At 41.8% G+C, this 14141-nt stretch overlaps 1 protein-coding gene across 1 annotated transcript in view; it reads right to left on the bottom strand.

The window, feature by feature from the left end:
* Positions 1-1111: 1111 nt before the first annotated feature.
* Positions 1112-14141, bottom strand: part of Nusap1 (nucleolar and spindle associated protein 1) — a 31055-nt gene continuing 18025 nt past the window's right edge. Inside the window, exons 6-11 of the mRNA XM_031371525.1 lie at positions 13093-13202; positions 9781-9899; positions 8490-8647; positions 4542-4658; positions 3579-3687; positions 1112-1989 (exon numbers count right to left, since the gene is read on the bottom strand). Coding sequence (XP_031227385.1) covers positions 1893-1989; positions 3579-3687; positions 4542-4658; positions 8490-8647; positions 9781-9899; positions 13093-13202 — 710 coding nt within the window. The 3' untranslated portion in view covers positions 1112-1892. The remainder of the gene's footprint in view (positions 1990-3578; positions 3688-4541; positions 4659-8489; positions 8648-9780; positions 9900-13092; positions 13203-14141) is intronic.

Below are 14141 nucleotides of genomic sequence, written 5' to 3'. Positions count from 1 at the left end.
ACAGAGTGAGTTCCAGGACAGCCGGGGCTACACAGAGAAATCCTGTCTTGAAAAGCCAAAAAAAAAATAAAAAAATAAAAAAAAAAATCTAAGGATAATAGGTATAGAAGAGAGTGAAGACTCCCAACTTAAAGGGCCAGTAAATATCTTCAATAAAATTATAGAAGAAAACTTCCCTAACCTAAAGAAAGAGATGTCCATGAACATACAAGAAGCCTACAGAACTCTAAATAGACTGGACCAGAAACGAAATTCCTCCCGTCACATAATAATAAAAACACCAAATGCACTAAACAAAGAATTTTAAACGCAGTAAGGGAAAAATGTCAAGTAACATATAAAGGCAGGTGTATCAGAATTACACCAGACTTCTCACCAAAGACTATGAAAGCTAGAAGATCCTGGGCAGATGTCATACAGACCCTAAAAGAACACAAATGCCAGCCCAGGCTACTATACCCAGCAAAACTCTCAATTACCATAGATGGAGAAAACAAGATATTCCATGACAAAACAAAATTTATACAATGTGTTTCTACAAATCCAGCCCTACAAAGCGTAACAGATGGAAAACATCAACATAAGGAGCAAAACTACACCCTAGAAGCAGCAAGAAAGTAATCTTTCAACAAACCCACACAAACTTAATTCAACCTCTTACAACAAAAACAACAGGAAGTAACAATTACTTTTTCTTTTTTTTGTTTGGTTTTTCGAGACAGGATTTCTCTGTATAGCCCTGGCTGTCCTGGAATTCACTCTATAGACCAGGCTGGCCTTGAACTCAGAAATCCACCTGCCTCTGCCTCCCAAGTACTGGAATTGAAGGTGTGCGCCAGCACCGCCCAGCGAAAAAGAACTTTTTTCCTCTTCTTTATAGCCAGGTATGGTGACATACATGTAACTCTGCACTCACCTGGGAGGTAGAGGCAGGAAGATCAGGAGTTCAAGATCATCTTCAGATATAGAATGAGTTTGAGGCAAGTTTGCCCTACATGAGACCCTGTGGCAATAGGTGTGGGAGAGAAGTGGGTGGAGGTGGTGTCAGTGCTTACCGATCTCTGATGCCATCCAAATCCCAAACAACTTACGTTTAAAAACAATGAACCTATCGCAGTGAAAGATTTTATTTATGAACACTGTAAGCATTACACACAACTCAGAATCTACACGGCAGAGCAAAGATGAAAAGGTCATGCTTAGCAGCGTTCCTCTCTCTCTACTTCTTGTAAGGTTTAAGTCTGCCAAAGATGGTAATTCTTACAGCAGCAATTCTCAGCTTTGTTTTTGGTGGTACCAGGAGTCAAATTCAGGGACACGTGTGTGATAGAAAGTGTTATACAGCAGAGGCACACCCTTTGCCCTGTGGCTTTTATTTAACAAGTAGAGAGAGTGGAGGTTTTCTAGTTTAGGAGCATAATGAGTGACAGTTGGCAAATACACGAGACTTTTTACCTTGATAAGATTTCAATAAGACTAATAGATTTTCCAGGCTACTGAACAAAAATGTGGCCTTCCAGCCTCCCTTTTCCTATGACCTTTATCTTATTCTTTCATGCTAAGATTTAGCTGCAGCTTGCTGCTAAGGGAAACTCTTGTGCAGAAAAGGGTGCAGGTCATCTCCATCGGAACTAGCAGGACCTTGAAGTGAAAAATCTCTGTTAACAATCACGAGGACAGGACTTTTAAAAAATTGAGTTGTATAGGACATTAGGTGAAAAACACTTTAGTTATGAACTTTAAGGTGATAATATATTTTCAGATATATCACAGAAAAGACACTACACAAATTATGACCAAAAGTTATGATAGAAAAGAGTTTTTGACTGAAGTAGAGAAAGTATAAAAACATATAAAAGGAAAACAAGTTAGGAGTAAAGGAACAGACAGGGTCACTGGGTTGTAGTCACACCCAGGTTTCTTCGAGCTTCCAAAAGCTTTTCTTTCTTCTCCTTTCGTTCTTGCTCATGTCTCTTCCGTTGCTCTTCCCTAAGAGGGACAGACATGTTCCATGTTAGGCTCAACCAAGATGCTCTGGCAGACACTGTAAACAGTGTACTGCTGACCTAACATCTAGTTAAATGGTATCTGCAGGGCACTGGACTCTTTTTTCTTTTTTGGTTTTTCGAGACAGGGTTTCTCTGTGTAGCCCTGGCTGTCCTGGAACTCACTCTGTAGACCAGGCTGGCCTCAAACCCAGAAACCTGCCTGTCTCTGCCTCCCAAGTGCTGGGACTAAAGGCATGCGCCACCACCGCCCGGCGGCACTGCACTCTTAAGGGTTCCAATTTGTCAGCTTATCTGCAAAGGCTACAGTTTGTTAACTCAGCATTCTAAAGTCTCACAAGAACAAGAACCAGGGGATACCTAGGTGACTGAATTTAGCCCTGATACTTTAAAGAAATTAGTTTTGAATGAGAAGTCATACTCCTAGAAGTCAGACATATAGCTAGGCTATAGTACTAGAACTAGGGTCCAGTGACTACAGAGAAGAAGAAAAAAAAAGTCCAGGCTCGTGTTATCCGATAGGTAGAGAAAGGTTTTGATAGAAATGGATATAGGCAAGAGGCAGATGACAGGTAACCTGTATCAGAAGAGTCCCAGGCCGTAAACCTAGACTCTTTTAAGGTCTGTGCTTGGCTTGGGTCTCTGTAGGGCTTCACTTCTTACAATACTTAGTTTGCTTTGGAGTGAAGAATTTATACCTTGCCACCCGTGAGCACTGGTTGTGCTGTGGAGATATTTACAAGTGCTGTTGGGAGGCAGGTCCTAAAAGAACATGCTCTCAATTACCTAGGGAGGCCTGGGTAAGCAGTATTTGGGGTGAAGTGTAAACCCACTTTGCAATCTATTTTGCTAGAGCTGAAAATACTTAACAAAATATATGTTATTAGATAGACTATCATGGCTGGGTGGTGGTGCATGCCTTAAAACCAGCATTCAGGAGGTAGAGGCGAGCCTGTTCTACAGAGTTCCAGACAGCCGGGGATACAAACCCTGTTTCAAAAAAACAACAGAAACAAAACAAAAAGCTATCCTGTATCCCAGGCCCCAGCTCACTTGTAAAGAAAGGTTTAAAAGTGACTGACTGGAAAGGGGACTGATCAACTATAGCTGGAGTAAGGTTTGTCCAAGCCTGGTCCCCACTCTAACAGGTTTGAGAGGTGGTGGAATCTTTAGGAGGTGGGGCCAGAGGAAAATAAAATCAGGTTATGGGTACCACCCTTGGAAGGGATTAATGCCAAGCCCCAGGACTGACTTAACTATTCCAGGAAGAAGCTGTTGGGAGGACAGCACAACTCTGTCTACCACTGCCTCGTGTTTACACAGTCCGCCTCACTCTTCAGTGTGGCATGTTATGCTTCATCTTGTGACACAGCAGAAGGTTCTGGACCAGCACTTGAGGCTTCCAGAACTGTAAGTCAGAGTAAACTCCATTCTCTGTAGAACCTCTAGTCTCAAACATTTGCTTATCACAACACAAAATAGAATGGAACATTCTGCTTCTAACACAGCTTTCAAATTCCATTCCTCACATGCTTGGGGACTCTCTGTACTGTGAGGTAGTTATGTGCTCACCTGGTCCAGAGATGAGGTTGTTTGTAAGTTTTCCTGTGGAAGGTAACTCGGCTTATACATTCGTTCAGAGAATTGTTCTCTTTAGCTTGCCCCCAAGGTTTCAGCTTTCCTAGGGTAGAAGAAAAAGGGGTGTTAACAATCTTTCATTCACAGCTTCCTTGTCTCCATCTTTTAACCTACCTGCCTTTCAACATTTTCATTGTTTTGTAGATATTTACATGTTTTTTCTACAGTGAATCTTGATTTCAGATGTAAACCATATTTTTCTCTAAAAATGTGTTTTAATAAAAAAAAAAAAGTCCTGCCGGGTGGTGGTGGCGCAAAACACAACAACAAAGATCAAACAACAAAAACCCCATACACAAAATAAAGTGAATGTGATATATAAAATTGCTAAGAGCAGAACTAAAATGTTCTTAAAAATACATAAATAAATAAATAAAATGAAGATCCCATCACTCTGAAGTTCAAAGTCATTCCCAGCTTTGAGCAAATCTGAAGACAACTAGAATACTTGAAGCCTGCCTCAAAACAAAGGAGCAGAAACTCACAGATGTTTATAGACTCTGTTCTTAATAGCCAAACATGAAAAGTTCACACAGGCTACCTTTGAGCTGACATTGATCTGTTGACAACTTATATTTCTGGTTAACAAATTTGTAAGCAGATCGATTGTTTTTTGCTTACTGGAGAATCTTTTAAGTCAGGGATTCATGTGGAAGCAGGGGCAGAAATTTACATGGTGGAACTCCCTCCAAGTCACGTAATGTTTTTTTTCTCTTGTTTTGCAGTGTTTGGATATAAAATTCAGAGCCTCATGCCCGCCAGGAAGCACTTTACTACTGTATAGACTATAATAGTATACATACATGTACATGCACACACATACAACCACACCTCCACCTTTAATGCAAAACTGATTGGTCTTCTAGCAGCCCTTCCCTTCCAGACAGTCCCAAATACCTTTATGTGGCTTGTAGTTGAGGGGACGAGACAAGCTTGCTTTGAGATCAAATACTGGTTTCTTACTAGAACCTGGAGTCTGTGTTGTTTCAGTCATCAGCTTGAAAGGGGTAATAACTGAAAGAAAAAAAAAAGGTCCAAATAAACAAAACACCAAAGAACTTAATTATTAAAACAAATAGAACTTAAAATTGTACTTCTTAGATTTGATTTACATGTATGAGTGTTCTTCCTACATGTGTGTTCTGTAACACATGCATGCCCATGGCCCAGGATTGAGTTTGGATCCTAGCAACCACATAGTGGCTCACAACCACCCATACTGAGATCTGATGCCCTCTTCTGGTGCTGAAGACAGCTAAACTGAATTATGTTGGAGCGGGCGGGGCTGGAGCAAGCAGGGGGGAGGTGCGGGGGTGAGAGGGGGGGACAGAGGTCCTGAGTCCAATTCCCAACAGCCACACACATGATGGCTCACAGCCTTCTGTACAGCTACAGTGTACTCATACACATAAAATAAATAAATCTTAAAAAAAAAAAGAAAAGAAAAGAAAAGTGAAGGCAGGAAGACTGGGAGTTCAAACCAGCCTCAGCTACACAAGATCCAGTCTTAAAAAGCAAATAAAAAAAAAATGAAAAGAGGGCTAGAGAGGTTTGGAGCCTGCACTGTCCTTCCAGAGAACCTGAGTTTATTCCCAGCACCCATGTCATATGGTTCACAATTTCCCTTTTTTTTTTTTTTTTTAAAGATTTATTTTATTTATTTTATGTATATGAGTACACTGTAGCTGTACAGATGGCCGTGAGCCATCATGTGTGTGGCTGCAGGACTTCTGCAGCCCCGCTTGCTCCGGCATAATTCACTGTAGCTGTCTTCAGACACACCAGAAGAGGGCGTCAGATCTCATTATGGGTGGTTGTGAGCCACCATGTGGTTGCTAGGATCCGAACTCAGGACCTTCGGAAGAGCAGTCAGTGCTCTTACCCACTGAGCCATCTCGCCAACCCCCACAATTTCCTTTTAACTCCAGCTCCAGGGGAGCTGACAATTTTTGGCCTCTATACCTGCACTCATGTGCTCATACCTACTCATAGATAAATATATATAATTATAGAAAATAAATCAGGGGTCTGGCAAAGATAGCTCAGCAGGTAAGAGCACTGACTGCTCTTCTGAAGGCCCTAAGTTCAAATCCCAGCAACCACATAATGGTTCACAATCATCTGTAATGAGATCTGACGCCTTCTTCTGGTGTGTCTGAAGTCAGCTATAGTGTACTTATATATAATAATAATTAAATCTGCTGGGTGGTGGCGGCGCACGCCTTTAATCCCAGCACTTGGGAGGCAGAGGTAGGCAGATTTCTGAGTTCAAGGCCAGCCTGGTCTACAGAGTGAGTTCCAGGACAGCCAGGGCTATACAGAGAAATCCTGTCTTGAAAAACCAAAAAAAAAAAAAAAATTAACTAATTAAGCCAGCACATTTATAATTTATAATCCCAGCACTCAAAAGGGAGAGGCAGGAAGACTTGTGACATAGAGACCAGTGTGGGCTACACATGTCAGTTCCTGGACAGACTATAACAGTGTAAAAACCCTGTCTCAAATAAATAGAAAGAACCAATTATATTTGGGCAAAAAGATTTGTAGCTCTATTTACTAGTAAGAGCTATTTACTATTTAGTAATTAAGTGTGTATATCATAGAGCTGAAATGAGCATGGTGTGATTTATCCAGCCTTCTTGCTATAGTTGAGCACCAAATACCTACCACATTTCTCTTTCTTTCCCTTCATAAAGGAAGCTACTCAGTGTGGTTAATGTTAACATCTGTGAAGGAAAAGCTAAAATCAAGAGTCACCTAGCTAACCAATTACAAAAGAGAATTTAAGTTGTGGTAATGGCTCAAAAGCAGGAGGTGTCAGAGTGGGGGTTCACCCTTGAGTACACTAATCTTGATCCTGTGTCTAAAAGAAATCCTTGTACTCCCACAGCATATGACATGTTTTGGAGGTACTCATATGTCTTTAGGGGATAACCTAAACTAACTAGATCCATACCATTGAAACACTGTTAAAATAACCGAATAGGTTTGAATCATGAAACATTCTGTTGAGTTAATGAAGTCACAGAAAAAGTTAAAATTCAAATCTGGTAATGGGGTGGGGAGCCAAAGCAACTTCTTATTTTGATGATTTAATTTTCTGACTTAGCAGAATGAGCTCAGTGTCTTGGTCTGCGCTTCACCTCTTTTATCTCTTGTTATTGTGAGGTAGATGATTTCCGGCTCCAGCCCATTTTTTTTCTGACCACCCCTGCCCAGGACATTTATTCATGTTTAGAATGCTAGGCAGAATGTTTGTTGGCTGATGGTGGTATGGATAAAGCTTAAGATAAGGCCAGATGAGAGGTCAATATGGAGAAGAATTCTGTAAACTTACTCTTTTCATCTCTGCGCTTTATGTGTGTATAAGAGAGATACATAGAGAGGAACAGAGAAAGCAAGAACACATTCTGAGGTTAGGTATCATCCGCTTTTTCTTTGAGAAACAGTCTCTCACAATGGTCTGGATCTCACCAACTGCTGAGTTCCAGGGAGTGAATTCTGTCTATGTCCCCACATCACTGGGATATAATAAACGTGTTACTGCATCCAGATTTCTTTTAGACAAGAGCTCTAGGAAGTGAACTCAGGTCCCATGCTTCAAAGACAATTGCTTTTACTCACTAAGCCATCTCCCTAGCCCTGAATTTAATTTTCTTTGTTACTATTCAATTAAGCTGGTAACCCATATAGAAACCTTCTGTCTCCACACTGATTATCATCACCAATGAGGTTCTCCTCAATCTGAACATCAATTGCTCTGGTCTTAGGAACTTGGTAATCTTTTTTTTTTTTAAAGATTTATTTTTATTTTATGTATGTGAGTACATTGTAGCTGTCTTCAGACATACCAGAAGAGGGGCATCATCAGATCCCATTACAGATGGTTGTGAATCACTGTTTGGTTGCTGGGAATTGAACTCAGGACCTCTGGAAGAGCAGTCAGTACTCTTAACTGATAAGACTGATAAGTCTTATTTTTTTTTGTTTGTTTTTTTTGTTTTTTTTTTTTTTTTTTTTTTTTGTCTTTCGAGACAGGGTTTCTCTGTGTAGCCCTGGCTGTCCTGGAACTCACTCTGTAGACCAGGCTGGCCTCGAACTCAGAAATCCACCTGCCTCTGCCTCCCAAATGCTGGGATTATAGGCATGTGCCACCACCGCCCGGCGATAAGCCTTATTTTTAACAAGACTGTAAGGAGAATCTTGGTGTGTGAATGTGTGTGTGTGTGTGTGTGTGTATGCACATGTGCATGTGATCAAATCTATAGCCTTGCACATAATTTGTAAGTCTCTCCTACTGAGGTGTACATTTTCATTTGAACCCTGCCATCACTCTTGCACCTGGGCAGGGTGAAATGAACCTCAGTGGTTAGACAAGCACTTATCATGTATAAGTCCTCAGGTTCAATCTTCAGTAACACAAAAAGAAGAAAAACAAAACCCACTAAGGGGACTTGGAGGTGGCATCTAAGTAGAGCAAATGTTGAGAGCATCTTCATGTCCTGTTCCACGACCTGTCTGTGCTGGGCTTTGGAATCCTGTTCCTGTCAAAGGCACGGAGGACCACAGAGGTTGAGTTCCAAGATCTTTTTCTTAATCTCGGAGTCCTAGAAGGGCTGAAAGTAATTCAGGAAGGGTCACTTTCTTAGGCCTCCTTTCCAATAGAATGGAGGCTGCAGCAGGCATGTGTGTGTTTAGTTTATGTCTCTGGCATTTCCTTCACCAGGATAAATGAAAAACATCCTATCATGGTTTTGCACTTGACTTTATACATATAGAGACTTTAGAGAAAGAGGCATGTTTAATTTTAGGAAGTTACAGATCTAAAGAAGAACATTCTTCTACCTGCAGTAGAATTCCTCTCAGTGGTCTTTAGCTTGGGTGTCCTGAGCACAGCCTGGCCTTTTGAAGCACTCCCAGGTGCAGTCACATGTGGAGACTTTCTGGCTGGTGTCTTGGTCAGTGAGTACTTATGTTCATTATCTTTAGTGGCAGCTGAAAACCTAAATGCACAATGGAGGGATAGATGTGAGTATCTGTACTGAGAGGAACCAAGGTCAAGCTTGTAAGACCACTGGACCATCACCAGGTGCTTTGGTGGCAGCATCTGCCTTGAATGAGCTTATTTGGTAGAGTGGTATAAGTGAGCACTCTCCATTCATGCCAAATGTCAGACATGTATTTTAGTGATGTGCTGGCTGGTTTATATTAACTTGACACAAGCTAGATTTATCTGAAAGAAGGGAACCCCAGGTGAGACAATGTTTCCATAAGATCCAGCTATAGGGTATTTTCTTAATCAGTGACCAATGGGGGAGGGCCATCCACATCATTTTGGGTAGGGACACCCCCTAGGCTGGTGGTCCTGGGTTTATAAGAAAGCAGACTGAGCACACCACGAGGAGAAGCCATAGTCAGCATCCCTCCATGGCATCATCTGCCTCCAGGTCTCTGCCCCGTCTGAGCTTCTGTCATGACTTCTTCCAAGGATGAAGATGGATATAGAAGGGTAAGCCAAATAAACCCTTTCCTCCTCAAATTGCTTTTGGTCATGGTGTTTCATCACCGAAATAAAGAGTACTTCCCCCTAGGACTGGGGAAGTACAGGCAGGTGAATTCCTAGGGCTGGTGAGCCAGCTAGACTAGCCTACTTGATAAGTTCCAGGCTGGTAGAAGATTCTGTCTCCAAAAAATGTAGATGGATTGTGATGACAACTGGAGCTGTGGTCTATCCAACAAATCTACACACACACACACTGACATACACACAGAGACACACACACACTGACATACACACAGAGACACATTGAGGCATACACACATACAGAGACACACACACATACAGGCACACACACAGACACACTGACATACAGAGACACATTGACACACACACACAGACACACACAGACACACTCACATACACACGGAGACACATGTACGGAGACATACACATACACACACAGACATAGGCAGAGAGATACACACAAGACACACACACACACACAGGATACACACCAAACATATCTGAACACTAGGAGTATAGCTCTGTGGTAGAGCCCTTGTCTAATACCCATGGCCCTGGACTTGCACATATGTAGACACACCCATGCAAACTTTTAATAGAAAATCTTTTTACCTGACATTCATTTTAGTTGCTGAGTGGCCTTGTGGACACTGCTGCCTGGCAGGAGTACAGGGCACAGAGAGCCTTCCTCTTGGTGGAACTGGGGTCACTGTCCCTTTTTTGTCAAGCCGCTTTTGAAAAGAAGAACAAGCACCATTTTAAAATCTTGGTCTCAGGCTGCAGGCTAGCTCTAGCTCAGTGGGTGAAGGCCTGGAGACCTGTGCTCCTTCCCCACAACCACACGGGAGAGGACAGAGCCAGCCCTCATAAACTGTCCTCTGACTAACAAGCACACACACAATACAACACAACATTAAGGTAATAGCTTGTTCTCAAACCAGGTAGAGCGGTATATCCGTGTAATCCCACCACTTGGAAGGTGAAGTGAAGACGACCAGGAGCCTGTGGCCAGCCTCCCCAAGAGACATCTCAAGGCTAGCTTAGACTACATACAACACTGTTCTCAAGATAAAGTCAACAACAATTAAAAAAGAAAAAAGAAAAGGAAGAAGCAATCTTCTGGAAGAGCAGCAAAGTAAATGTTGTTTTTCGTTAGTTTTTAGATTTATTTGATGTGTATAAGTATTTTACCTGCATGTATGTATGTCATCCACCATGTGCATGCTTGGTGCCCAGGGAGGGTGGAAGACAGTGTCAGATCCCCTGAAAGTGGAGTTACAGACCATTGTGAGCTTCCATATAGGTGCTAGGAATTGAACCTGGGTCCTCTGGAAAAGCAGCAGTGCTAGTATCATGCACTCTTAACTGCTGGGTCATCTCTCTAGCTCTACTCAGTCCCCTTTTATTTCACTTTTTAAATTTATTAGTTTAGTTTAGTTTTAGGTTTTGAGACATGGTTTCTCTGTGTAGCCCTGAGTACCCTTACTCTGTAGACCAGGCTGGTGAAACTCCCAGAGATCCGCCTGCTTCTGGCTCCCGAGTGCTGGGATTAAAGACATGCACCACCACCACCTGGTTTTAGTCCTCTTTGAAAATCAACTTGATACTCTTAAAAACTGTTTAGTGCTGTAATTGGCTTACATTTGTTTTGAAAAATAGCAAGATATATAGATATAGTACGAGTCCTCACACGAATGTTTCTGAGCTCTGTCAGGTCCCTTTGACTCCAAGAACAGTGACCCTGACCTCCCAAGATGGTACCAATTCCTAACTTTTCTAACTTGGCTAAGAGTTGGCTCTATCACTTTTTCCTCACTTGAAGGAGCGTTGAGACCAACAAAGCCTGGACTGAAAATCCTCGCATTCCCCTCCCCGCCCCTGGGAATTGTTACCATAGGAACCCTTTAAGATAGCCATTATGATTCCCTCAATTGGAGAGCCAGAAATTAATTCATTCTCATTGCAAGTAAGGCAAAGTGAATGTGGCACATAGAACATATTGCACATGGATGAGGTTACCTATCTACCTACCTATCTATATGTGTGTATTATTTTGTGTGTATATACACATTTTATTTTCATTTATATTTTTAATTAAAAAAATTTAATTTAAAAAATTTTTGTGCCAGGATATGGTGGCACATACCTTTAATCCCCGAAGGTGGATTTAGGTGAGTTAGATGCCAGACTGGTCTACAGAACTAGTTCCAGGTCAGCTAGGACTACACAAAGAAACCCTGTCTTTTTGTTTTTCTTTGTTTTGTTTCTTTTTTTTTTTTCTAAGACAGGGTTTCTCTGTATAGCCTGGCTGTCCTGGAACTCACTCTGTAGACCAGGCTGGCCTTGAACTCAGAAATCCACCTGCTTCTGCATCCCTAGTGCTGGGATTAAAGGCGTGCACCACCACTGCCCAGCGAAACCCCGTCTTAAAAAACAAAACAATGAATTGTAAGAACACTCACACACACACACACACACACACACACACACACACACACTAAAACGGTCTTGAGAGGAGGGAGCCAGAGCCAGGCTGACTCCATGACAGGCTGCACACTGACAGTTTGGGAGACTAGGCTAAGTTTCTGTTTCTCAGAAATGGGAACCAGGATCCAGGACGCTGTGGTGAGCCAACCACAGCCATGGGCAGCCAGTCTGAGGACACCTTGTCATCTGGCCTGAAGTAAGAACAGGCAGCTAGAATGAGTAAGCAACACATGGAAAGTCTCCAAAGCCTAACCAATCATAGAATGAGTCAGCCCTCTAGAGACAGAGCTAACCTAACCAATCAAGGTAAAAGGGCACATACCCTTCCCTGGAATCCCCCTAACTTGACAACAAACTGACTGTGGCCTATGAGTCCACTGGAGGTCTCTATTCCCAAATGGGGAGACCCCTTGATCCAGGAAATTAAGCTGAATAAACGCTCTTTGCTTTTGTATACTATTTGAGTCTAGGGTATCATTCTCTAATGATTCTTGGACACTAACACTCTGTAGCACTGGCTAACCTGGAATTCCCCATATAGCCCATGCTAGCCTCAAACTCATGTGCCTGCCTCTGCTCTCTAAGAACTGGGTTAAAGGCAAGTTCCACAACATGGCAGGGTATAGTTTTTAGAGGGTTTTCAAAATTCTGATGGCAGGAAGAAGCAATTTTAAGGAAGATGTGTCAAAACCCAAATAAGTCCGTTTACATATATAGTCATTTGATGATACCTATATTCTCCATATTGTTAAGTTTTTAAAAAATTGAGACTTTGGTAAGTCTGGCAGTTCATGCCTAAAATCCTAGTACTTGGGATGCTGAGAGTCACTGACAATTCAACAACAACAAACAAGACAAGTAGTTCAGTCTAAGAAAATGAATTTTAAGAATTAAGAAACTGGAAGTGGTAACAAATGTCTTTAATCCAAGTTCTGCAGAGGCAGGAGGATCCCTGTGAGTTCCAGGACAGCCCAAACTAAAGAGTAAGACCCTGTCTTGAAAAACAAAAAACAAAAACAAAAAACAAAAAACGCCAGATAGTGGCTCAAGACTTTAATTCCAGCACTCAGAAGGCAGAGACAGGTTGATCTCTGTAAGTTCAAGGCCAGCCTGGAATACAGAGTGAGTTCTAGAACATCCAGGACTGCACAGAGAAAATCTGTCTCCAAAACTAAAAACAAATGAACAAGATGTAGCTGGAGAGATGGCTCAGTGGTTAAGAGCACTAAATATTTTTGCAGAAGACCTGGGTTCACAATTCCCAGGATGCATATGGCAGATCAGAACCACCTATAACTCCTATTCCAGGGAACTCAACCCATTTCTCATGTCCATGGAAACCAGGCAGGTACATGGCACATATATCTACATGTAGGCACTCAAAGCACACAAAACAAAATGAATAAACAATAAAAACCATGCATTTCATCTGCATACCTTTAGTTCATTAAGTGAATTGTGTTCTTTAATGTGTTTCTTTTTTCTCACAATATATTCATCAATGGATTCCATTTTCTTAAAACGAGCCTCATGAAGCTTCTTAAAGTCTAGAACATTCCAAATGATGAGAAGTAGTAAGATAAAAATTCATTTTAATCTTCTCTGTGTTTTTATCAACATTTATTCTCTTTATTCTCCAGACATTCAACTTTAATACCATCTTGGCTAAAACATTAATTCCAGAGCACTCATCTTTCAGAAACCCAGGGCAAGGCATGCTCATGTTAGAGATCAGCAACCATTCACTGTCCTCAGTGACCACTTTTCTGACATCTTGGTTTGAAGAACAAGAGATTTGTCTTCTTCCACCCCAGTTGGTTAAAGAGCCTTTATGATGTAATCATCACTATATACGTGTGTGTGTGCATATATATATATATATATATACATATATATATATATATATATATATATAGTGTGTGTGTGTGTGTGTGTGTGTGTGTGTGTGTGTGTGTGTGTGGTGATTGAAGTCCAGGGTCTCCTAAGCACATGCTCATTTGAGATATAACTCCTCTAGCTTGTGAAAACTGACAGTTTATATGCCGAAAAGCACTGAGCTAAGGACTTCCATGAAGTTTCAGGCAGTAAATGTTAGGCTATGGTTTCTGTCTTTTTTGTTTGTTTGCTTTTTGAGACAGGGTTTCTCTGTATAGCCCTGGCTGTCCTGGAACTCACTCTGTAGACTAGGCTGGCTTCGAACTCAGAAATCCACCTGCCTCTGCCTCCCAAGTGCTGGGATTAAAGGCGTGTGCCACCACTGTACAGCAAATGACAGTGCAGATGGCTAGGAGCAATCAGGAAATAACTGGGACTTGAACTGGGGTCCTTTGGATCCACAGTCAGTGACCTTGCCTTCGAAGCCACTGCTCCAGCACTCATTTTGTTTTAATCCCTTTAAGAATTAAACATTGCTCCTTTCGGCCGAAGCAGCCATCTTGCAGTAACTCGCCAAAATGACGAACACAAAGGGAAAGAGGAGAGGCACC

The sequence above is a fragment of the Mastomys coucha genome, unplaced genomic scaffold, assembly GCF_008632895.1.
Source record: "Mastomys coucha isolate ucsf_1 unplaced genomic scaffold, UCSF_Mcou_1 pScaffold15, whole genome shotgun sequence".
NCBI classification, from domain to species: domain Eukaryota; kingdom Metazoa; phylum Chordata; class Mammalia; order Rodentia; family Muridae; genus Mastomys; species Mastomys coucha.
This window is presented reverse-complemented; position numbering and strand designations above follow the sequence as displayed.